Source organism: Vipera ursinii (genome assembly GCF_947247035.1).
Source record: "Vipera ursinii genome assembly, chromosome: 6".
NCBI classification, from domain to species: domain Eukaryota; kingdom Metazoa; phylum Chordata; class Lepidosauria; order Squamata; family Viperidae; genus Vipera; species Vipera ursinii.
In genome coordinates this window covers 36,983,615-37,009,528 of record NC_139515.1, presented here as the reverse complement: position 1 = coordinate 37,009,528, position 25,914 = coordinate 36,983,615, and the positions used below count along the sequence as shown (strand labels likewise).

The 25,914-nt window shown below is 42.0% G+C and overlaps 1 protein-coding gene across 1 annotated transcript in view; it reads right to left on the bottom strand.

Annotated features, from left to right (window-relative positions):
• The window catches only part of ARID2 (AT-rich interaction domain 2), a 200,164-nt gene that overhangs the window by 70,041 nt on the left and 104,209 nt on the right, over positions 1-25,914 (bottom strand). Inside the window, exons 4-6 of the mRNA XM_083365211.1 lie at positions 12,695-12,828; positions 12,365-12,583; positions 7,703-7,770 (exon numbers count right to left, since the gene is read on the bottom strand). Of these exons, the coding sequence (XP_083221337.1) occupies positions 7,703-7,770; positions 12,365-12,583; positions 12,695-12,828 (421 nt within the window). The remainder of the gene's footprint in view (positions 1-7,702; positions 7,771-12,364; positions 12,584-12,694; positions 12,829-25,914) is intronic.

Sequence of the window (25,914 nt, the reverse complement as noted above, 5' to 3'; positions counted from 1 at the left end):
TCATTTCTTTATCCCAGTTATGCTATGGTTTTGATGAACAGTGGTAATTTTTTAAAATAAAAGCCCTGAATGTCGGACAGTTGTGAACTTTGGCCAGAACCAGTTTTTGGAACTATCATATTCAAACATCCAAAACATAAAATTCCACCTCTCCACATATGCATCTTGCTCCCTCCCTCTCCATCTTTTAACTATAAATTATTATTGTTTATTGTAATCAGCCAAACGTTCAGACTGGATTTGGTATTTTTGTCCATCTTATTATTTATTATTTTAATGTTTACTGGCTTTTTTAAAGTTTATAAGCTGCCCAGAGACACCTCTTGGTGAGATAGGCAGTCTAATAAATAAAATAAAATAAATAAAATTAAACAATGGCAGAACTTCTTTGTACTGGAAAAGTTCTTAAAAGTTCAGGGGAAAATTCAAAGATGTATCTGTCTTGAAAGTAACCCATGTTGAACTATACAGCACAGTCAAACATCAGGAGCTGACCATGGAAGTGTTTTATGATATTTTGTATTATATTATAAAATGTTTTATAATAATTGCTATGTCCTCCATTCTGGAATACTGCAAAGTACTGCCCTTGAAAAACATTCAGAAGCTTCAACCAGTGCAGAATGTGACTGTACAGGTAGTAAGTTATGTCAGATATTATATACCTGTAACATCACTACTGTGGGAGGGGCACTGGTTGTCGTGTTTCAAGGTGCAATTCAAAATCTTTAAAGCTCTTCATGGCCTGGGACTTGATTACCTGAGGGACTGTTTCTACCCATCCAATTCAGTTCAGCGTGAGCATGTAGAGGTCCCATCCGCCAAGGACTGTTAGTTGGCATGGACTATAAGATGTACCTTCCCTGCTATGGTCCCTGCCATTTGGAACATTCTCCCTTCAGAGATTAGGATGACCCCGATCTTATTGACTTTTGTTTTATGGCCTTCAAGACCTGATTATGTGCCCACGCCTGGGACCCCAATTGTGTGAAGGATCCTGATGCCTGGCTATATTGATATCTATGTTGATCATTTTTCTTGGCTGTAATATACAGTCATGGCCGAAATTGTTGGCACCCCAGAAATTTTTCCAGAAAATCAAGTATTTCTCACAGAAAAGTATTGCAGGAACACATGTTTTGCTATGCACAGGTTTATTCCCTCTGTGTGTAATGGAACACAACAAAAAAGGGGAGGAAAAAAAGCAAATTGGACATAATGTCAAACAAAACTCCAAAAATGGGCTGGACAAAATTATTGGCACCCTTTCAAAATTGTGGATAAACAAGATTGTTTCAACCATGTGATGCTCCTTTAAACTCACCTGGGGCAAGTAACAGGTGTGGGCAATATAAAAATCACACCTGAAAGCAGATAAAAAGGAGAGAAGTTCACTTACCGTATTTTCCGGCGTATAAGACGACTGGGCGTATAAGACGACCCCCTACTTTTCCTGTTAAATTATAGGGTTTGGGCTATACTCGCCATATAAGACTACCCCTCTTCCAACACACACCAAATAAAAATAAAAAAACATCAGATTTGATTTTAATATGGTAATTTTATCAAATGCTTATGACATGCAGGTGCTTAGTAGGAAAACTGTCACTTATAAACATAAGGCTGTTTGTCATCAAACATGTAAACATAAAACAGTGCAAGTGGATTAAACTTTTCCTAATTCACTCTAAAGCTGAAAGGAAGGATAAGACAATAAACCCATGGGAGCTGCCATGCTGTTTGTTTTCTAAGCTGTCAACCAAACTGGAACTGATGATGATAGGAGGAAGATAACAAACAATAGAGAGAGAGCAAGTACCGGGCAAGTCCCTGGTGAGTCAGCAACGCCCATCGTAACTCCAAGCTATTTTTACAGGATTTGCTGGCGTGACAGTTTCCCTTTAAAAGCCTTCAAAATCCTCCTGTTCATAATCCGATTTCATTAGTACATCAATGACATCTTGTGATACACTTGTAAGGCAGTCATTGTATGGATCTAATTCCGTATCAGATGGTGTGGTCTCAGCTTCGGCTTCCTCTTCACCTTGCCACAAGTAGTCGTCCTCCATACCATCTAATGAATTTGATATGCCACACTTCTTGAAAGACTTGATTACTGTTTCTGCATCAATATCATTCCAGGCTTTTATGACAAACTTGCACAAAACATCCAACTGTGGAGCACCCATGTTTCCTCCTTTTGTGAATGACTTTTCACCGCTAACCATCCACTCATTCCACTGTTCTCGAATGCAATCTTTAAATGGCTTATTTAGGCACACATCCAGTGGCTGTACCAACAATGTCAATCCTGCAAGAATAACTGCCGCATCTGTGTTTATTCTTGCCAACCTTTGCTTGGTGCTGGGAGTTAAATGAGCCCTGAACATATCCCACACGAGTAGACTATGTTTTTGAATAAGTCCACCTGGTCGCCTGCTCCATACATTATCAAGCCATAACTTTACCCCTTCTTCATCCATCCAGCCTTTTTCATTCACATGTACAAAACAACCAACAGAGAACTTGAGTTTCGGCATTGTTTTTCTTTTAAAAATAATCATTGGTCTGGCGCCATCAGCTGTGCATGCTAGTACCACTGTAAAATTGGACTTCTCATGTCCTGTTCTTTTAATTAAATTTTTTTTTCACCTTTTGGATGGACAGTTTTATTTCCAACCATATCAAAACTCATTGGGAGTTTCATCCATATTTCCGATGCTACTTAAGGCATAGCCATGTTTATTGCGCTGTTGTATTACGTATTGATGGAAACTAATTACTTTGGCATCAAGATCTGTAGGTAATTTTTGTGCAATTTTTGTCTTTTGCCTCAGTACCAGATTATGCCTTTCCAAGAATCTAGTACACCAGGATACAGTGGCCTTAAATCTGTTGCTGTGATCTGGGTTAGATTTGGCCCACTGAAGTACAAACAAACATATTTTATTTTGTGTCACTATATAACCGCTTTGGCGATGCTCATTCACCATGTCTGTTACATGTTTTTCAAGTTCTGGGCAATGTGGAGTGCCTTTTCTTAATGCACATTTACCCCTTGGCATACTCTTTAATGCTTTTTCATTTACTTTCCAGTCCCGAACCATCTTTTCTGTTAGTCCATATTGTCTTGCAGCAGCAGTTATTATGTTCCATGGCAAAGTTTACAACTTTAAGTTTGAAACTGGCTTCATATTTCTTTCTTCTTACTGGTGGAGCCATGATGGGGCCTTGACTGTTAGCCAGTGGTATGAACCGGTACAGATACTGGTGCTGTGCTCACCAGACAGACTACCTTCCCTCAGAATCACCATTCCCAGTATACAACAACCAGCCAATCACAACAAGCAATCTATTTCCTGCATACAAAATCTGCTTGGATTGGGTGGGTCAGCTCTCCCTCCCTGCCTGCCCAGCCCTCCCTGTCTCCAAGACGATCTGAGCGGTAGTATGCAATGTGTCACAGGAGTGTTTGGGAGTCAATAAGCTGAAGACTTTGAGGAACCCTGCCTTATAGCAAAGATAAAGAATCCCAGTTTTATAAAGTACCGGTAGCTCTAATGTGCTTCATTGAGAATTCACCCCAGTAGGAGGAGATGCAGATTCTATGCATATTTACACAGAAGCGAAAGAAATAACTCAATATTTCACTTCCTGGCACACAATCTGCATATTAACAACTCTTTTAGTGTTAGTACCCTTTTTTATAAGTGCCACGATGTTGCTAAAATAAAAGAGGTAAACTTCGTGACCCACCCAGCCCGTGCATAAAACAGAAATGAAAAGTCTTAAGCCTTTTCGTTCCCAAATACCAAGGTTTCCCCCAAGTTTTGCGCGGTTAAATAAACGGCATTTGCGTAGTGTTTCTCCACGGAGCACTGACAAAATTCGCCCGAATTAAGGAACGTGGGGAGCTAAAGAATCGGGCTACAGGGAATGTCTGGCATGACGGGCAACCCTGGGAAACACAAGGACTGTAGTGGCACCCTCAGTTCGCACGTTCCGATCCGAGAAAGTGCTCGGAGCCTCCTCTGTTATGGTATTTCTAATGGAACGTCTCCACGCCCACGTCCCACCTGCCTCGCCTTTTAAATCCCGCTCCCTTTCCTCCCGTAACGTTTCCCTGCTCTGCCTGCTCTGTGATTGGCCCAGCTTTGCTCCTTCCCCGCCAAAGGGGCGCCTCGCCTTCTTTCCTCTGAGCTCTCTCGCCTGGTGCGCTGCTGCTCTCAGTTCCGCACTCTGTGACCGGGCAAGCAATTCTTCTGGTCGGTGCAGGTCAGGCGGTGCCTCGGCGGGAGCAAAGGTGCTCCCTTCCTACGGTCGAGCGGGGCGCCTCTGGGGACCGCCTGCCCCTCCTCCCGTCGGGGACCTGACAGCCAGCATAGGAGGTGCTAGCATGGCCAGTCCTGGAGAGAGCAACGGCGGCAGCTGCAGTAGCTGCCCCAGAAGCTGACGAGTTTGCCCTCCATCACCCGTTCGCCGTCAGCCGCTTAACCACGGGTCGCCATCGCCTACCTCCATTCACCCAGCGATCCCGCCGCCCAGCAGAAAAGAGAAAAGATCAGTGAGGTATTTTCCGGCGTATAAGATGACTCGGCGTATAAGACGACCCCCAACTTTTGAGATGATTTTCATGGGTTATTTTATTTATTTTATTTTTATTTTAATTCCATTTATATCCCGCCCTTCTCCGAAGACTCAGGGCGGCTTACAAGCTTAGCAGTAGCCTTCATTCTATGTATATGCCTGCTTATTAGGGCTTTCACACACACCCCAGCGGCATTATTACAAAGTCAGCTTAATTGCCCCCAACAATCTGGGTCCTCATTTTACCTACCTGGGAAGGATGGAAGGCTGAGTCAACCTTGAGCCTGGTGGGATGCGAACCTGCACTAATTGGTTAAAAGGTCTTATACGCTGGAAAATATGGTAGTCTTTGCATTGTGTGTCTGTGTGTGCCACACTAAGCATGGACAACAGAAAGAGGAGAAGAGAACTGTCTGAGGACTTGAGAACCAAAATTGTAGACAAATATCAACAATCTCAAGGTTACAAGTCCATCTCCAGAGATCTAGATTTGCCTTTGTCCACAGTGCGCAACATTATCAAGAAGTTTGCAACCCATGGCACTGTAGCTAATCTCCCTGGTCGTGGACAGAAGAGAAAAATTGATGAAAGGTTGCAACGCAGGATAGTCCGGATGGTGGATAAGCAGCCCCAAACAAGTTCCAAAGGAATGCAAGCTGTCCTGCAGGCTCAGGGAGCATCAGTGTCAGCACGAACTATCCGTCGACATTTAAATGAAATGAAACGCTATGGCAGGAGACCCAGGAGGACCCCACTGCTGACACAGAGACATAAAAAAGCAAGATTACAGTTTGCCAAAATGTACTTGAGTAAGCCAAAATCCTTCTGGGAAAACGTCTTGTGGACAGATGAGACCAAGATAGAGCTTTTTGGTAAAGCACATCATTCTACTGTTTACCGAAAATGAAATGAGGCCTACAAAGAAAAGAACAGAGTACCTACAGTGAAATATGGTGGAGGTTCGATGATGTTTTGGGGTTGTTTTGCTGCCTCTGGCACTGGGTGCCTTGAATGTGTGCAAGGCATCATGAAATCTGAGGATTACCAAAGGATTTTGGGTCGCACTGTAGAGCCCAGTGTCAGAAAGCTGGGTTTGCGTCTGAGATCTTGGGTCTTCCAGCAGGACAATGACCCCAAACATACGTCATAAAGCACCCAGAAATGGATGGCAAGAAAGCGCTAGAGAGTTCTGAAGTGGCCAGCAATGAGTCCAGATCTGAATCCCATTGAACACCTGTGGAGAGATCTTACAATTGCTGTTGGGAAAAGGCGCCCTTCCAATAAGAGAGACCTGGAGCAGTTTGCAAAGGAAGAGTGGTCCAAAATTCCGGGTGAGAGGTGTAAGAAGCTTACTGATGGTTATAGGAAGCGACTGATTTCAGTTATTTTTTCAAAAGGGTATGCAACCAAATATTAAGTTAAGGGTGCCAATAATTTTGTCCAGCCCATTTTTGGAGTTTTGTTTGACATTATGTCCAATTTGCTTTTTTTCCTCCCTTTTTTGTTGTGTTCCAATACACACAAAGTGAATAAACATGTGTATAGTAAAACATGTGTTCCTGCAATACTTTTCTGTGAGAAATACTTGATTTTCTGGAAAAATTTCTGGAGTGCCAACAATTTCGGCTATGACTGTATACTGTAATATATACTTATTTCCATATTATATGGAAATTGTTTTTATTATTTTTATTGACTATGAATCTGAAATGGGTAACTGTGGAAAATAAAATAAAATGTTTTATGCAATTTTCCAAATTTCAGTTCCACAGAAGTCATGGACCCTGTAGTTTGGACATATTCTATAAGCTAGTCCATTTGAGGTAGCTTGGTTCAAAATAGTTGCCCTATGATGCACATTTTCACTCAATTAAGTTACACACAAACAGGATAGTTTGTGACTGTATATAGTTAGCTGATATCATGAGCACTAGCAATAGGTACTGTAGAAAAAGCTGGTTATAGATAATGTGGCCAGGAATAATCAGCTAAAGTCTTATAGAAGATATATTTTTCTCAACTTTATCATTTTGTATGCACCGTGCCAAACTCTTATAAAATAAACCCACCCTGTAAATGTTAGTCTGCAATAAAGTTTCAATGTATGGGTAGTCCTTGACTTACAACTGTCCACTTAGCGACTATTTGAAATTATGACAGATCCATCAAGACCTATTTTTGACTCAGTTTTGAACTTATAGTGACTGCAACACCCCTGAGGTCATTTGTTATTAAGACTAACTGCAGGGACACTGCAGCGCTCTCTACCTATCTTCTCCCATTGCCATGCCAGGTCCCTGAAGGCCCTGGGACTACTTCCCAACCCACTAGATTCCACACCCTTCTCCCCAGTCCTTCACTGATCAAGCATTTAGGTGTGGAAGATCTCTGGAGCTCCAAAGTTCTCATTAGGGACAAACGGCAGGCTATTGCATCCCTAGACCAAATGGCTCCATCCCAGAAGCAGGCAACGTTTTCTGAAAATGGCACCTACTTCTAGGATGGAGCCACACAACCCAGGGATGCTGAAAGCAGAATGGCCTTTTTCCTCCAGAGGACCTGAGCTCCACAGATCTTCCGAAGTTAATTGCGTGAATGATGACAGGGGGAAGGGAGAGCGGTTTGGGCCAAGTAGTATAGGAAATAGGCCTAAGGCTGGAGGATACCCTGAGGAGCAGGAAGTGAAGCACAGGTGCCTTCATGGATGAGGGAAGCCATGGGAGGCCTTGAGCAGATAGGCTGGGCCTGCACTAAGCCTTGCCCATCCAAGGCACTCTGTGCTCTGCTCAACAACCCATGCAGTCACTTAATGACTACAGGGGTGGGGGTCATTAAGTGAGGTGATCGTGTGATTACCTCACTTAATGATTCTTCCAACTTGCAACTATCCTCAACTCAAAACCAGTAGGGTTGTGAGTTGAGGATTACTTGTTACCATTTTTTCCCCATCTTCTTAATATTTTTTATCACGCTACTTCAAAATCTTAAGTTTATATTTTTCTTTCTCCTCCACTGGTCTGATTTTGCAAATAGTCTGTAAGCAAACTATCTTTGAATAGCTTGATTTGTACATATATTCCAGAAAAATGTTATGTATCAAAAATTTAGAAATTACCTTAACAAAATCTCTATCCGTTTTCTCCTTCCATTCTTCTCCAAACACAGTGGAAAATGAACCTAAAGCTATAAAAAGCATTAACATTATCATTACATGGTTAGAAATAGTTCAAAAATATAATTTTAAACCTGCTGTTTTATAGTAAACCAAGCTAATTTGTTTGGATTATTATGTATATGTTTTATTTGACATCAGTATTACTGTTCATTAAGAAGCATTTCTAAAATTTTTACTGGTTGGATAGTAAATTATTTGTTTGGACCAGATCAGTCTTCAGATCAGAGTGAACCAGACTTTTTGTCCTAAAAAGTATAACATAGAAAATGTATATAGTAAAATGTATTAGTCTCTACTATGTACTAACTTACTGAAAAAATATTATATATACTGAAGAGCAATACAATATCAGCTATACACAGTCATAAATTTTTAAAAAACTATGGTTAAGAAACAAAATTTCTTCTAGGAAAATTGCACTATTTTGTTCAAGATATATTATTCAAACAACATTCAAGAAAACATTATAAGGGCTCATTTTATTTTGTTTGAGTTCATACAGGTAGTCCTTGAATTATGATGGCAATTGAGACTGAAATTGCTCTTGCTAAGTGGTATAATTGTAAAGTGTGACATCATGTGACTGCATTATTGAGCAACAATCCAGGGTGCATGTATGTGAGCACAGCAAGTCCTAGGAAGGAGGGTATACAGTATGTGGGAGTATAGGGAACCCATGAAAAAGGGTGTGGAATGTGTGTTCTGTTCCAGCCTATGACCATCCTTGTTTGCGTATCAAGGACAACCCCTTTTCTTTTCAATCAATAGGCTGGAAAAAAACCCAACCCTTTTATTTATATACAGTTCAAAATAATTAAGTCCTCAAAACAAAAAACAGCAGAATATTTTTCTTAGCAAATAAATGGTTCAAACAGCAAAACAAGAGTTAAACAAGAAGTTCAGCAAGGACATAAACAGACCAGGATTTTCTTTGGAGTTCTATGAACGGTTGCCTTCAGCAACCAGCACTGCCCACACCTTCCCCTTTTATTAGCAGCCCCAAGGCGTGGCTTCTCAATGCCTTCTCCTCCTTTCGCTGAGTTGCCTCATAGATTTTCTCTGGTCTGCTCCGCTAAACTGCCGTCTACTACGACCATCTCTAAATCCATTTATCTGTGAAGCCTCAGAGTCCTCCTCCTCCTCCTCACACAGCTGAGCCTCATACAGAACACGATTGGAGGGGCCCGGCTCTTCCTCTGACTGAGAATCCTGTAATGTATCAGAGCCTCCCTCCAACACTGAAGGCTCTCCAAACCCCTCCTCCTCCTCCTCAGATCCCTCGGACTCAGCTGCTGGGAGCACAGGCTGACACGGAATCACAACAGTGTGTGCAAATATAGGGAGGCCTGTGAAGAAGGGTGCAGAGTGCAAGAGAGTATAGGGACACACAAGAAGGAGGGCATGGGATAAGTGCAAACCCTGGGAATAAGGGCACTAATAGTGCCTGTGTGCATGTGCACTTAGGAAGGTCTGGGAAGAAGGGTTCGTTTGGGGGGGGGGTGAGTGTAGGGAGGCCTCGGAATGAGCGTGTTAGTGGGTGTTTGTATACAGTGCATTCATTAAGAATTCAAACCCCCTTTCACGTTTGTCATTTTTGTTATTCTGGAAACTGATTCTACAGTTGTTGAGATTCATTTTGTTTTCTCATTAATCTACACTCAATATCTCATAATGACAAAAACAGAATTTTAGAAATAGCTGTAAATTTATTAAAAAGAAAAAAAAGAAATATCTCATTGGTGTAAATATTCAGACCCTTCACTCACTACTTTGTTGAAGCACCTTTGGCAGCAATTACAGCCTTGAGTCTTTCTGGGTATGACACGAGAAGCTTTGCACACCTGGATTTCGGGATTTTTTGCCATTCTTCCTTGCAAATTCTCTCCAGCTCAGTCAGGTTGGATGGTGACCGTCAGTGGACAGTTATTTTCAGGTCCCTCCAGAGATGTTCAATAGGGTTCAAGTCAGGTCTCTGCCTGGGCCACTCTAGGACATTCACAGAGTTGTCCCTAAGCTACTCCTATGTTGTCTTGGCTGTGTGCTTAGGATTGTTGTCATGTTAAAAGGTGAATGTTCAGTCCAGTCTGAGCTCCTGAGTGCTGTGGAACAGGTTTTCATTCAGGATATCCCTGTAATTTGCTCCATTCAGCTTTCCCTCAACCCTGACCAGTCTCCCAGTCCCTGCTGCTGAAAAACACCCCCACAACATGATGCTGCCACCACCATGCTTCACTATTGGGATGATACTGGGCAGGTAATGAGCAGTGCCTGTTTTCCTCCAGACATAACGTTTAGAATTGAGGCCAAACAATTCTATCTTGCAATAGTGGCAAATATCTGTAGCTTAGGTGAAGGTTCATTTTCCGAATTTGAGGGTTGGTTTCTGAATGTTTCGTTACCAGGCTAGGTAACATCTTCAGTGGTATTTAGTGGATGACTGTATCAGTGTTCAACTGATATAAGGGCTTCAGGTGTGGGAGTGTCAAGTGAGGGTCTTGTGATGGGCCAGGTGTGAGTCATCAAAGGCTTGTGTTGAGGAGGTACTTCAGGTAAAGGTTGTTGGAAGATATGAATTAGTGGGTCAGGAGTGAGTTATCAGTGAGAGGGTGATAATGGGTCTTGTGATGGGGAGATTATGTCAGGTCAAGGAAAGTGAACTGCTGGGGGAGGAGAGGGTCTTGAGGATTGCTGCTGTCTCCGGATGGCTGTTCGATTGATTTGAATTCTGAGGGGTTCATATGCTGGTTGTAAATCAATGTGTCTTTTGATGGAATTGCTTGTGGAGTGCCAGACTTTGATGAACTCCCGAGCATGGCCAATGATTTTAGTGTTGCTCCAATTGAACTGGTGTTGTTTGGTGTCAGTGTGGGTGGTGATTAGGGACTTGGGATCGTGGCTTTTGACTGCTAGCCTTTGTTCGTGGATCCTGGTTTTTAACTGACATATGATGTTTGTCCCACATAGAAGTGGTTGCAATCGTTACAGTTGACTTTGTAGATGACATTGTTTCTTTCATCCTTCTGTGTCTTGTTTTTGGTTCTAGATAATTCCTGGCAGAGTGTGACTGGGTTCGTGGGCTATCGCTATTCCTACATATTTTTTTTGGTAAAATCTGCTTTCTAGAATATATGTCTGAAAGATACATTTTAGGCCTATGGGGAAAAAATGGCAGATTCTCTATTCTTTCTTGGAATGAATATTATACCACATTTAAAAATGGGTAATACAGGTTTTCTTATTATTTATGGAATGGATTTAATAAAGTTCAGTCAATACATATTATAGTGTGAAGGCTTAATAGCTACGTTCTTGATTATCCATACACTGAAGGATTTAAGGAATATTTCTCTTCGAAAAAGGTATCTTATGTAATTCCATTATTTTGGGAAATCCAGCTTTCATGAAACTGAACAGTATCTGAACACAGAATGGAATACAGAATGAGCAATGACAAGTCAATGTATGTTGTGACAATACTAGAAAGCATGTTTATAGTATCCAATAGATTAAATAATAAAGGGTTTGTGAAAGAAAAAGAAAAGTAACACATTCTATGAATTATAAAAATATGTAACAGAAGAGCATTCTATTTGACTTAGCAATGAGAATCTGATTTCATGGATCCTATTAAAATAATGCCATGATCGAAGTATTAAGTCAAACAGATGAAATTACCTAAATCAAAAAGCTTGTCAGTGTCGTGTTTGTTCCTAATGCAGTAATTTCCAATAGCAGAGACAAATATCCACATACAATAAGTCCTATCCTACTTAGTTCAGCGTTTGATTTATAAATTATTTTCTTACATTTGGATTATTATTATTATACATAACATCTTCCTTCTAAAAACTTTCTACAGGACAGTATGACTGCTTTTGTTAAGTCATTTCAATAAAGAATGAAAATATTAATAATTAGAAACATTTAAAAACCCATAAAAACTCATAAATAATCAATAGTTTGATGATACAGAAATCTGAAGACATTTTTGATTACTTTGTCTTAGAAATTATACAGATGCAAATGTTGCAAAAATAGGCAACTAGACATGAAGAGCTTTAAACACAAGAAAGAAAATAAGATAGAAATATATAGAATTATAAACAAAGATATTAAAAAATCCTGCCCATAGTCCCAGATTTCTAGAATCCAATTCTAGAAATACTCAGTAAATATGAAACTCATTGAAAGTATATCTAGAACCAAAAAAGTCACATAATATAAATGTGGCGATCATAACACCAACAATACACTCCAGAGTTTAATGAAGCTTACCCCCAGAAAAACAGGTACAAGATTGAAGCTTAAATGGCTTTAACAGGAGTTTAAACACATTTATTAAAATCTACCTTTTTTTGAGTAAATGATCCTCTGAACAATACTGACTGATAGAGCAAGTAAGGGGGAAGATGTGGTCTTTATGCCACAGATGTCACAAAAACATCTGGATAAACACTGCTAAAAGAATACTAGACTAAATGAAACATTGTTCTGATATGGGAACAGGGAATAGCTTAAGAAAATTGGATTTTCAGCACTTGAAAAATTATATTTCACAGTAGTACATTTATCTTTAAAATATTATACAAATTAGAAACTTACTGTCATCAAACACGCCAGCATTAGCAAGTAACAAAGTGATGATTTTGGGGTCTTTTTCAAGCTGCATAACATGTTTGCTTTCGTTTGACAGAAGAGTGCACACATTAATAGCGAAGTCCACTTCATTTGGGAGTCCAGATAACAGAGAAAGCACCAATTTATTATAATCATTTGGTGAATTAAAGTCCATAGATAGCCCATAACTTTGTCGAAGAAAATCTATTCATAAAAGCAAAAATACAGATTAATAACATCTATAGGTCACTGGGCTCTTCCTCCCACAGAAATCCAATATTTATGGTACTATTATTAGTTAGCTGGAAGATTTACCTGACACACTGTGCTGCTGGTAATTATAAGAAGATGGAATTGCACCTATAGGTAATTGTGGTTTTGGATTCCCTGGTTGTACCTCATCATCATCCTCTCCAAAATGATGTACTTTCTCGTATTTTTCCAGATAACTAAAATGAAAAGTAACTGTTTTTCAGTATACATGTAATACAAAAAAGCTTTAAAAAGCTTATTAAAACAAATTGTAATTTCATTTTTTTAGTTGAATTAGATTGACTTGACAGTCTTCTCAGATTATTGATCTTGAAAAAGAATCAGTTTTTTAAAAAAACTCCATAAAAGATAATCCTACATTATATTTTCATTTCATTGCAGATGAATGAATGAACCTTTATTGTCAAAGTACAACCATGTATACATTGATATTGGCTGAGCCTCCCTTTGTGCCCCCTCCAACTCACAGTGACAACAAACTCTCCATCTTATTACACCATGAGAGCTAACTGCACAACACACCGGCCTCGCAAGTCAATCATACATAAAGTTTAAAAAAAATATTTCCCGTTCAAGAGCCTAACAGCCCATGGATATAAGCTGTTCTTCAGCCTGTTGGTACAGCTGGCTATACTCCTATATCTCCTACCCAATGGTAGGAGAGTAAAGAGATATCGACCAGGGTGTGAGTCATCCCTGAGAATTTTCCTCACTCTTCCAAGGCAGCGAGCCCTGGTGATGTCATCCAGTGGTGTCAGGGGACAGCCCACTTGTGCTGTGCTCACCACCCTCTGTAATACTTTTATATCCGTGGCTGTCAGACCAGCATACCAAACCACAATACAGTGCAAGAGGACGCTCTCTATAGTAGACCGGTAAAAGAGGTCAGATCAACTTGAAAATATTATAGTAATTTTAATAAAACACACTTATACCAATCTTGTCTTTTATAAAATTTGTCTCTTGCAGCACTCTAGTCTATTCAAAGTTTTCCTGTATGTTTAACATATACACTGCCATTCATGGTAAGAAATTTTAAACATAAACTTTGCACTTAATTTCAAATCTGTTTCTTAAATCAGTGTTTCAATTCCTGGCACAGAACTGAAGTTATGCACTTAGTAGCATTAAGGGTTAAGATTAGTGCCCTAATTTTAATGGAAGGTATTTTAAATTATGTCTTACTGTATACTAGTAAGACAGTTTAATTCAGTGATGGCGAACCTTTTAGAGACCGAGTGCCCAAACTGCAACCCAAAATCCACTTATTTATTGGCAGGTGCCAGGTGGGTGTGGCCCACTGGGTGGGCATGGCTGTAGTATTCGAGTATCACCAGTCATCTAGCAAGGTGTCAAAAGCTTGACTCCCCCCAAAAAGGAAAAACGTGATAAAGTACAGGTAGTCCTTGACTTACAGCAATTCACTTAGTGACTGTTCGAAGTTACAACAGCACAGAAAAAAATGACTTATGATCATTTTTCACACTTATGACTATTGCAGCATCCCCAGGGCCATGTGATTTACATTCGGATGCTTGGCAACTGATTCATACTTTTTGCAACTTTTTGACAAACGGTCAATGGCGAGGGGGGCATGGCCAGCTCAACATCACTCAGGTTGCACTGCACCTCTGGGGGGTGTAGGTGGGGCTGTGGGGGGATCCGTGGGTCTCTGGTAGAGGGGGTGGGACTGTAGTGGGCACTTTCCCTCCCTCCCCTTCCTTCCTTTCTTTCCTTCCTTCTCATTGTCCCTTCCTTCCCTCCCTCCAATTGTTCCTTCCTTCCTTCCTTCCTTCCTTCCTTCCTCCCACTGCCCCTTCCTTTTTACTTTCCTTCCTCCCTCCCACTGTTCTTTCTTTCCTTCCTTTCCTTCTCATTGTCCCTTCCTTCCTCCTTGTCCCCTCCTTCCTTCCTTCCTCCCACTGCCTTCCTTTCTTCCTTCCTCCCTCCCTCTCATTGCCCCTTTCTTCCTCCCATTGTCCCTTCCTTTCTTCCTCCCTCCCTCCCATTGTCCATTCCTTCCTTCCCTTCCTCTCACTGCCCCTTCCTTTCTTCCTCCCTCCCTCCCATTGTCCCCTCCTTCCTTCCCTCCCAAATTGTCCCTTCCTTCCTTCCTTCCCTCCTTCCTTCCTTCCTTCCTCCCTCCTTCCATGTCCAGGAAGGGACAAGGTGAGGGGGACAGACTGGTGGCTCTGCTGCCAGTGGCCATGGCTTGAAAGGCCACTGTAAATTGCTTGACAAGAGCCTCACAGCCATGAGAGCAGAGTGGCGAGAAGATATTTGTAATGAGGAAGGGAGGAAAAACAGGCATCCCCTGATGGAAATCAGCTCTTGCCCACGTCACACACCCATGGACTCCAGGGGAGGGGATGCCACAAGCAGCATGAGCATCCACGTACACCACCCAGACACCAGCCTGGGTTTGGCAGCCAGCGGAGCGTTCTCCTCACCGCACAGAGCAGCTAGGCCAGGCGAGGCAAACAGGCGACGTGCCGAACCTGCCTGGGCATCTGCAAAGGCTGCAGTAAGCGCATGTGCCTGGAGGCCTGGTGAAAGGGAAGCACTCAGAATGCGGTCAGCCTGCGTTTGCAAAACAATTACCCTGGATGCCAGGCACCAGACACGTGTGAGGAAAACACGCTGCAGCCTGCTGAAACCAGGCTGGGGTCTGGGCAGCATAGCACGTGGACTCTCATGCTGCTCGTGGTGTCCCCTCCCCCGGAATCCATGGATGTGTGAAAGGCCATTTGCAGATCTCCTTTTTCCAATCGCTTTCTGCTCCGTTCATTCAGCCTTCTCTCTCATCTCCTCCAAGATATTTCTGCTCTGCTTATTCACACTTCTTCCCCATCTCCTCCAAGCTCTTTCTGCTCCACTCATTCAGCCTTCCCCATCAACTCTAAGCTCTTTCTGCTCCGCTCATTCAGCCTTCTCCCCATCTCCTCCAAGCTCTTCCTGCTCCGCTCATTCAGCCTTCTCTCCATCTCCAAGCTCTTTAAGCTCTGCTCATTCAGCCTTCTCCCCATCTCGTCCAAGTTCTTTCTGCTCTGCTCATTCAGACTTCTCCCTTATTTCCTCCAAGCTCTTTCTGCTACGCTCATGCAGCCTTCTCCTAATCTCTTCCAAGCTCTTTCTGGTCTGCTCATTCACACTTCTCTTGCCATTTCTCCAAAGTCCAAACACGCCCATACTACTTTCCTCACTCGCCCTGCTCGCCTTCTTAAAGTCCAAACACGCCCATACTACTTTCCTCGCTCACCCTGGTCACCTTCCCAAAGTCCAAACATGCGCATACTACTTTCCTCACTTGCATTGCTCGCCATTTCTCCAAAGTCCAAGCTCACATTGCTTCACTTGCTCTCACGCCGCTCGCTCACTGTCCCGACTGCACCGTTGCTTCTAAAGGCCACGTGGTCTCTCTCTCTCTCTCCTGCCCAAACCTGTTCCTTTTATTGGTTCCCCTCTCCCCGCCCAGGTCTCACAGCTGCTCCCAGACTCCCGATGCAGAGAGACAAAGAGACCGAGAACGCTGCTGGATTTGGTTTTCCTGTCCTCTCCAGCTAGTCAGGCACGCATGGAGAGGGGGAGGGAAACAGCCCCTCCCCACATCCCTCTAGAGTGATGGCCCACATGCCCACAAAAAGGGCTCTGCGTGCCTCTGGTTGCACACGTGCCATAGGTTTGTCACCATTCAAACCTGGTGTTTGGAGAAAAAAGCATATCATAACTCATCTCTTCTACATTTGAACCAACCACAATTTCCAAATTGGAAAATTATGGGTTATTTGTTAATTGGAAAACATAGCTTCATGATTTTGAAATTAACCATTATTACACCTTATTTAGGTTTTCTCAAACTGTGGATTGGGACTCCCTTTGGACACATGAACAAATGGGAAGGGAATCACATTTTTAAAAAACCTGATTAGCCTTGTGCAAGCAAAGCAGGAATGTTGTTAAAAGTCATTCTGGATTTTGCTGCTTGCTTTTCCTTCACAAGCACACAGAAAAGAGTTGCAATACTGTACTTTTCAGAACACTGTTATACAAATTAAAATGTAATTATTGAAAGATGGTATATTTATTTTTGAGCAACTCTAAAATAATTAATTTGTGGGTCATACACATTCATTTATCCTATTCACGGGTGGTAATATATAAAGGTCCAGAACTGCTGGCTAGGTCCAGAACTCATGGCTTACACATTTTAGTCAGTCAAGCAGATTATGAGTACAGAAAACATACCAAAATAGGAAAGAATATTTTTAATAAAAGGGAAGACAGAAGAAAAGGATAAAAATGCCATATAAAATTCAAATATTTGTAATGCTCTAAACTTGGCCTGCCCAACTCATACAGTGGATGGGCTAGAAGAAATAACTGAAGGCCGGCTTCCAGTTTGCCAAGTCAGCCAACATAGACATCTGGAGGACGGCTCTCGTCTTCCACATCCAGTTTCGCATCACTGGGGGGGTCCTAAAGGGGCCGAAGAGCCGCCTTGGAGGGGTGACCAGATAGAAGGGGCTTTTGCAGAAATGTGAAGGAGCCGCAAACCCCCCCCGTTACTGCCTGCATTCCCTTCGTACTGGTGGATGAAAGACTGGCCATAGTAATATGGCCAGTTACTAGGCTGCAGACAGCCGAAGTCAAACTTACCATCAGGAAACATTAAAGCAGGGTGGAAGTGACGGGGGTAAGATTCCTCTCTTATATCTTAATCTTCTTTTCACCTAAATAAGCTGCTAAGTACCTTCCCCCCTGTGGAGAGGGAGGGGGGAATTCAACCCTCCCTTCAAATAAGCGGCGAGCAAGCCCAGGGTTTTTTTTTTAAAAAAAATTGAAAAAAGAAACAGACTAAAAGAAAAGAATTTTCAAAGTACCTGGGAGATACCCAGTGGCTAAACCTGAAATTGCAATCTGACTTTCTCTTTAAAAAAAAATCAAGAAAATATTTAAGAAAAAAAAAGATAAGATTAACCTTGAACACCAGATGTGAAACTTCACTATGGAAGAGTTTCAAAAACAAATCTATTTTATGTGGGAAATATCTTACCAAACTTATCAGTTCCTTTCTTCAGCTGGCGCTGAAATAAGAGCTTTTGGAAAAGAACTAGAAAGCATCTCAACAAAACAAACTCAAACTGTGACTACAACTAATATTTTATTGAGACAGAACTTAACAGAAGAAATTGAACAATCAAATACATTGGCAGAAGAATTAAATATTCAATAAATACAGACTTTTGAAGATTATAATGGAAAACAGGTGGAAAAAAATCTATTCAGATCAGGACAATTATATCAAGAGGAGAAAATTTGGTGCTGTTAACAGACTCCTCAAAAGTGGAGACTGGAGGGCCACTTCAATATGATATAACAACACAAGAATGCTTTGATGACCCTGAGGCAAAAAAGTGAAAAATGACATGGCAAAGGAAGAAAGCAAGAATAAGATTGAAGAAATATGGACATTCTTAAGAGGCCTGAAATAGATAATACCAAAATTGGATTACGAGAGATTGTTTTGATGAGTAGATAAAAATACTGGCTAATTAAAAAAATAAAAAAATAAAATACAGATGTATGAATACTAACACTGAAATATTGAGTTCCTTAAATGATATGGATTAAGATGTATATATGTTAAAAATGATAGAATGTAACTAATATACTTGGATGTAGTGACATGAGAGGATGTATTAAATGTTGAAACGGAAGAAATTTTGGTTAATTTTTAATATGTGGAAACTATAAATGAGAAACAAGAATATTATATTGTCCTCTTCTTTCTCCTCTTTGCAATTGGTATTCTAATGACTACTATTCTAATATTGTACTACTAATATTGATATGGAAATGAGATAAATAAAAAGTGTATTACATTACTAGATATTGGAGAAAATTGTGTAAAGGGAAAGGAGGATATTTAGCAATATGAAAATGAAAAATTTTAAATGTTTAATTTTAATATCAATGTAAAATTAAAGCTAGAAAATACATAAGGTGTTTGATGTTTTAAAGATGGAATGTTAAAATATAAAATATACTAAAGTATTGATAAATATAACTATTAAATAACTGATGGATAGCAATGAGAAGTATGTTAATTTAGATAAGAGATAGTATGTATTAAAGGAAAAGAGGGAGAGGAAGTATTGGTTACAACAATTTGGAGATTTGGGAGTTCCGGTGGCGACGCGACGCAGAAGACAGCCGTTTTCGGGCTGCCCGCTCCGCAGCTGTGTTTTTCCATCGTAAACAGCGCCGATCAGCTGTTTAGATGGATTTGAAGCCCCCTCCTCGGGAGAAGAGGAGGGGGTGAGGCCCCAGGTAGGGGTTGAGCTCTCCGGGGCCGCCTGAGCTGAGAGCTTGGGCGGCTGAAGGATGAGCCCCCCCGAAGCCTGGGTTGCTCCGAGCTGCGCAGCGCCTCTGCTCTGGGATTATTGGAGCAGAGCCAGGCGTTAGCAACCACCCCTGCCAAATGGAAATACTTTTGATTATCAAGAAGCGGGCAGAGCGGTACAGGAGGTCAAGGTGAAGTGGACTCTTTATTTTTACTCTCTAGCTCAATGGATTTTATAGCTTCAAAGTGAAAGTGAGTAATAAGTGAAAGTGGGGGAAGATGGCGGCTAAAACTTCTAAAGCTCTTCGGAATGTGGGGTCTTCCCTGGTGCAAGAGACCTCATTGCAAGCTTTGTTTCCTCCTGCATCTCCCCCGGCATTGACGCTTAAGGATTTACAAGACGCTCTTGGAAAGCATGTACAATTGATGTCTGATATGATGGATGAAAAGTTGAAAAAGCTGGAGGAGAAAATGGAGGAGAAAATGGAGAAATTGGAGAAGAAGATAGAAGAGAAGCTGAGAGCAATGAGGCGGGACATTTTGTCTAAGGTTGAATCCGTAGCTGAATGTGTGCTACAGCTGGATATAAAAGTGGAGGATCTCAGTCAAAAGAACTCTATATTAGAAGCAAAGGTATTAGAAAATGAAAATATAAGGGATAAAATGGACGAAGAATTGAGCCTTGTTCAGTATAATCAGATGCAGTATGCTATTAGAATTAGGGGTTTAAAGGAGAATGGTAAAGAAGATTTAAAGCAGCTGATTTCTGAGGCTCTGGAAGGGGTACTGGGCCAGTCAGCATCTGAAATTAAGGGAAATATGGACAAAGTTTTTCGTGTAAATTCATGGATTGCAAGACAGAAGAAGTTACCCAGAGATGTGGTGGTCTATTTTACAAAAAGAGTAACGAGAGATGAAGTTATTCAAGCTGCTTATGATACTAATTTGGTAGTGGATGAGCAAGAAGTTTTGGTTTTAAAAGAGATCCCTCCGAAGATCCTAAGGAGAAGGAAAGATTTTGCATTTTTGGTACAGGAACTTAAGAAACATGATATTAAGTTTAGATGGGAGATTCCAGTTGGATTGGTGGCGACGTATGAAGGTAAAAAGACATCGTTTGGTTACTGTGGCTCAGGCACGTGATTTTTATAGTAATGTGTTAAAAGCAACCCCCCTATCATTTTTGGAAGCTGTAAAAGGATACGGTGGGGGAAAGCCTCAAGACGTTACAGATAGACAGACAGAGGACAATGGTGTTGGAGGGGATCAAGTCACAGTTTCATCGGTTGCTGCAGGAGGCCAGAAGATGACGCGTGCCGCCCTAAGAAGAGCGAGACGAGAGCAAGAGCAAGATCAGCAGAAAGTTAGGGAATCTCCAAAGCGTGCTTACAGTGAAGATGTGAGAGAGGAGCGGTCTAAAGAAGTTTTGGGGGTCATGACAGAGGTGCTCCAAAAGTTTTGGGGCGTTAAGATTGCTGATTAATTTTTAGATTAGAATGTCAATGGAGTAAAATTATTATAGAGGAGAAAGAAGGTTTTTTTTTCTTTCTTTTTTTTCCTTTTTGTTAATATTTTACACAATTTAAGATTGCTTGCTAGAAAAGTATATTAGGGTAATGGATTTAAAGTATGTGTTGAACTAAGAATGGGTATGTAAGCTCCTAATTAATAACAAGTTGTCTTAGAGATTGCCTAAATTTTTTTATATATATTCTTTGTATTTGAACTTTTATTTGAATTTAAGGATGATTTAGAACTGTGAGACATTTGGTGTGATACATGCAAGAATTATTTTTGATCGTAGTTTAGTTTGGTTGGAGATTATTAAGACTAACAGAGATAGGCGCTTTTGGCGTGTAACTGAGAAATTGTTTGGAAATTAGAGAAAGGTGGGAGAATGTAAATAGCAGGTGAAAGTTTTTTTTGTTTTTTTTTCTTTTCTTTTTTCTTTTTCTTTTTCTTTTTTTTTGAAATTAATATGAATAAGGACTGGGATTAAGAAAATTTATTTTGAGCAAAGCTTTTTTTCTGTTTTCCTCTTTTTTTTCTCTACTTTATTTGTAATGTTAATATTGTTTGTATTCATTTTATATGAGCTAGAGAGAGATAGAATTTATAGTTTATTGTTGATAACATAAGGGTGTCTATGTTTGTTTTTTGATTTTATGCCCTGTATTTAGCTCTGGGAAGTCGGGGGGGAGGGCGTGGGGGGGAGGGTTGGATAGGGGTGGGGGAGGGGGGATTAAAGTTAAAATGTATTGTAAAACTTTTTAAATAAAAAAAAAACAATTTGGAGATTTGTAATAATATGTATTTGTCTGAAATGGAACTATTGCAACCCAGACACCACGTTTCTTTTTCAAGATACTATTGTAATATTGGAAAACTAATAAAATAATAATAATAATAATAATAATAAAAAAAAAAATAACTGAAGGCCACAAAGCAATAGCTGATTCACTGACTTGCTGTTTGGCAGCTAGCAGTACAGGAGCAGTCATGAAGCAGGCAGTATCCATGAGACCTCCTAGAACAGAGGTCACCAACCTTTTCATGCTGGCGGCCCAGAGGAAAAGTGAGCATCTGTAAAATTTGTGCATGCATGGGCACAAACAGGGCCATGCGTGAATGTGCCACACCCACCTGAACAGCACTAGCAGCCCCGTTTGTGCATGCACACAGGGGCTAGCTGCCATTCCTAGTGCCGCACACATGCATGAACAGGCCACACAACCTGCATGGGCTAGCAGCCCCGTTTTCACATGTGTGCATGCACTAGCCGCCTCCTCTCTAGTGCTGCGTGCATGTGCAAACAGGTCTGCAGGCTCTAGTGCGAATAGAAGTGAGTGTGCGCACACACATGAGCGCACTGGCCAGCCTGTACAGTGGCCCGGTGGCCAGTAGACCAAGGCCTGGCATTGGAGATGCTCCCAGAGTGTTTGTTTCCGGGCAGAAGTGGTTGTGAAAATGGAAACAATGTTTGGTGGCAGTACATTGGCTATTTTTCAAAAAAATAACAGCCTTATATGTTATGCAGGCCTGCTCCAAGGCATGTATTAAATACCATAAAAAGAAGTCTAGACTAACGAATCCAATTTTCAAATAATTAAGAAGGAGATTGAAGTCTTTGCAAGAATAAGATTTTCTGGGTTTAGATTGAAGCATCATGTACTGTTTTATAAAATGGTGTCTTACTCAAGTCAGACTTGAAGATTTACTTCCCTAACTTGCATAAACATTTAGGATCAAAAAGAGATATTTAATAGAAGAGAATATATTTAGCTAAGAGCTGAACTGTGAAATCCTTGGTCTGTCTGAGCTTGGTTGTTTGCTTGCACATATTTCATTACCTGACTAGGTAACATATACAAGGAGAAAACCCCATATTCACTAGCATTGATGATGTTATCTAGTTGGGTAATGAAATGTCTGCAAGCAGCTAACAAAAGAAAAGAAAAAGGCAAAGAAAAACAAGAAAGTCCAGCTGCCTCCTGAAAAAGCACCGTTGGGACAACCATAACCTGGATGACTGAGAATCTCCGTAGACATTTAGCTAGGCACTTTGGAATGAACACATTCAATCCCTAAGAAAGAAAACCCTTGGCTCCATGGATTTAGAGAAAAGATACTTTTACTAGAAAAATGCTGAATACAGCAGGTCAGGTAAGATCTGGAATAAAACCATGAGAAGCATCAAATTGGAACAAACCCTAGGGCCCATTCCCCCTTGTAGCTAGGCAACCAAAATTCAATCATCAGCCAGAAGATGTTTTGGGGAAAGTTTGTGCTTTCTGCATGCCAAAGCCAGATGAAATGACCTTGAAGAAATAAGCAAAGTCCGAGCCAGCTGTTGCAAAGCTTCATGAAAAATTTCCATTGCCCCTCCCCCCCCACACACACATTGGCAATCACAGACCTTCCAATCTCTCTCAGCTCTCCTTTGGATAAAGTGTTTGAGCTCCTGTAGGACCATTCAAAACGCAGGGATTTAGTGAGTTTTGAAACACTGTGTGACTGCACAGAAAGGAACGCTCCGGTTCTGAAGCGCTCTATTGGCAATCATACTGAATTTCCAATCTCTCAGCTCTCCTTCAGATAAAAAGTGTTTGAGTGGCAACCGCTTGAGTTTCTCCACTCTGTCTGAGTGGAAAGATGAGGAGGTGCAGAGCGGGATTTGTCTCAATAAGGTCGGCGCACACAAGTGAGCAGTGTACCCACATCTTCTTGAGAACAATCTGGCTCTGTGCCTCCGTTTTCTTCCTCTCAGAGTGGATAAACTCAAGCCGTTGGCGGAGTGGGGAGGACAACAAAAGTGGTCAGGATTTGTGCCACTGGCCAGTCAGGCAAGGGATAGGTCAGACAAGGTGGCTGGCTGGGGAAGGGATATCGTGGCCGCTCAGGTGGCTGTTGCTGCCGCCGCCACCAGCAGCTTGGACACAGATGTAAGGGGATTCACCCTGCAATGCCTCCCCGCTCAGTTGAAGGCTTTGTTCCTATCCTCAAACTAAGGCTGGTGCACGCGGGTGAGCAGCGCACCCTGGCCACGGATAGCATTGGTTCCTGCGCCGTCCGAGTCCTATTCCATGCTTTGCCCCATAGGCATGCAAACGAAGCAAACACTTCCCCCCAGAATGGAAGCTTCAGAGTCCATGATCTCTTTTGCAGAGAATTTGTGTTTGAACTCAGCACCCAGGAGCTTCCACTGTTGGCACAAAAAGCATTTTCAAGCCGACTCTCCTCTCCTTCAAAGGAAAAGAAACCAGGGCAGAGAGAGGACAGATTTTGCAAGTGAATCTGGTGCAGCAGGAAGGGATGGGGAAGCATGAGATATTTTAGTGGGTCGGGGATGCCTTGGGGGCCTGTTCCATCACTAGGCCCCACATGATCTTCCCCACCCTGAGATATCTCACGTGCACTTAATGAGCTAATTGTGTCTTAATGAGCAGGAAGTGATCTTGTTTGAGGTACAAGATTCACTCCCAGGAGTTTTCGAGTTACGAATGGAATGGGCAGGCTCCATTACACTTGTAAGTTGAGGACTACCTGTAGTTTTCTCGTTTGACTGGCATGAATCACAGAGGAATCAGCAGAACACAATTTAAAGAATTCATTTACTATATTAGAAAAGGGAGCCCCTGTAAGTGTTAGGCACTAATAAAAAATGAAACTATTTTAATTAAGCATTTAAGTTATTATTGCTAAGAATGAATAAAGAAAACATCTCAGTGTCTTGATCACACAAGACAGGACAAAGTAAATGAAAAGTGCTCAGTCTTACTTTTCATGATTTGTCATAATCTGCCAGTTTGAGTTGCATATATGTGACACTGCATACATTCTTTTATTTTACACAAATTATTTGAAACGTTTAAAATTATGATGAATTAGTTTAGTTTAGTTAGTTTAGTTTTATTTGATTTCTATACCGCCCTTCTCCCAAGGGACTCAGGGCGGTTCACAGGGCATATATAAATAACGATACAAAAGTTAAAAGGAAATTAAACCAGTGCCCAATTAAAATACAACAATAATAAAATACTAAAAAACCAATTAAAAACCCATATTCCCCCATCAGGCCAGACCAGCTAATTCAAATAAGTGGGTCTTCAACCCGCGGCAGAAGGATCGGAGGTCTGATGCCATCCGGAGCTCAACCGGCAGTTGGTTCCATAATGCCGGAGCACCCACAGAGAAGGCCCTCCCCCTGGGGGCCACCAGTCGACATTCCCTGACCGGAGGCACCCTGAGGAGGCCCTCTCTGTGGGCACACACTGGGCGGAGGTAAGTTGACGCCGGCAGCAGGTGGTCCTCGAGGTAACCCGGACCCATGCCATGTAAGGACTTAAAGATCATGACCAGGACCTTGAACCTCACCCGGAAGACAACTGGTAGCCAATGCAGCTCGCGGAGCAAAGGTGTAACATGGGAGTACCGGGAAACTCCCAAGACAACTCTCGCGGCCGCATTCTGTACCAGTTGGAGCCTCCGAGTGGTCTTCAAGGGAAGCCCCATGTAGAGAGCATTACAGTAGTCCAGGCGAGAGGTCACGAGCGCATGAGTGACCGTACACAGGGCATCCCAGTCCAGATAGGGCCGCAACTAGCGCACCAGGCGAACCTGGGTGAAAGCCCCCCTAGTCACGGCCACTATATGATCTTCCAAGGTAAGCCGTGAATCTAGGAGGACTCCCAAGTTGCGAGCCCTATCCACGGGGGGTAAGAGCTCACCCCCCATAGACAGTGATGGAACATTTTGAATGTCCCGGGATGCCGGAATGTACAGCCACTCAGTCTTGTCAGGTTTGAGTTGAAGTCTGTTCCTCCCCATCCAGACCCGAACCGCCTCCAGGCAACGGGACATCACAGAGAGGGCATCACTGGGGTGGTTTGGGGTCGAAATGAAAAGTTGGGTATCATCGGCGTATTGATGATAAAGGTAAAGGTAAAGGTTCCCCCGCACATGCGTGCTAGTCGTTTCCGACTCTAGGGGCCGGTGCTCATCTCCGTTTCAAAGCCGAAGAGCCAGCGCTTGTCCGAGGACGTCTCCGTGGTCACGTGGCCAGCATGACTAGACGCCAAAGGCGCACAGAACGCTGTTACCTTCCCACTGGAGTGGTCCCTATTTTTCTACTTGCATTTTTACGTGCTTTCGAACTGCTAGGTTGGCAGAAGCTGGGACGAGTAACAGGCGCTCACTCTGCTGCACGGCACTCGGGATTCGATCCGCCAAACTGCCGACCTTCTGATCGACTAGCTCAGCGTCCTAACCCACTGAGCCACCGCGTCCCTTCTATTGATGATACCCAACTCCAAAACCACGAATGATCTCACCCAGTGGTTTCATGTAGATGTTGAACAGGAGAGGCGAGAGAACCGACCCCTGAGGAACTCCACAAATGAGAGACCTAGGGGCCGATCTC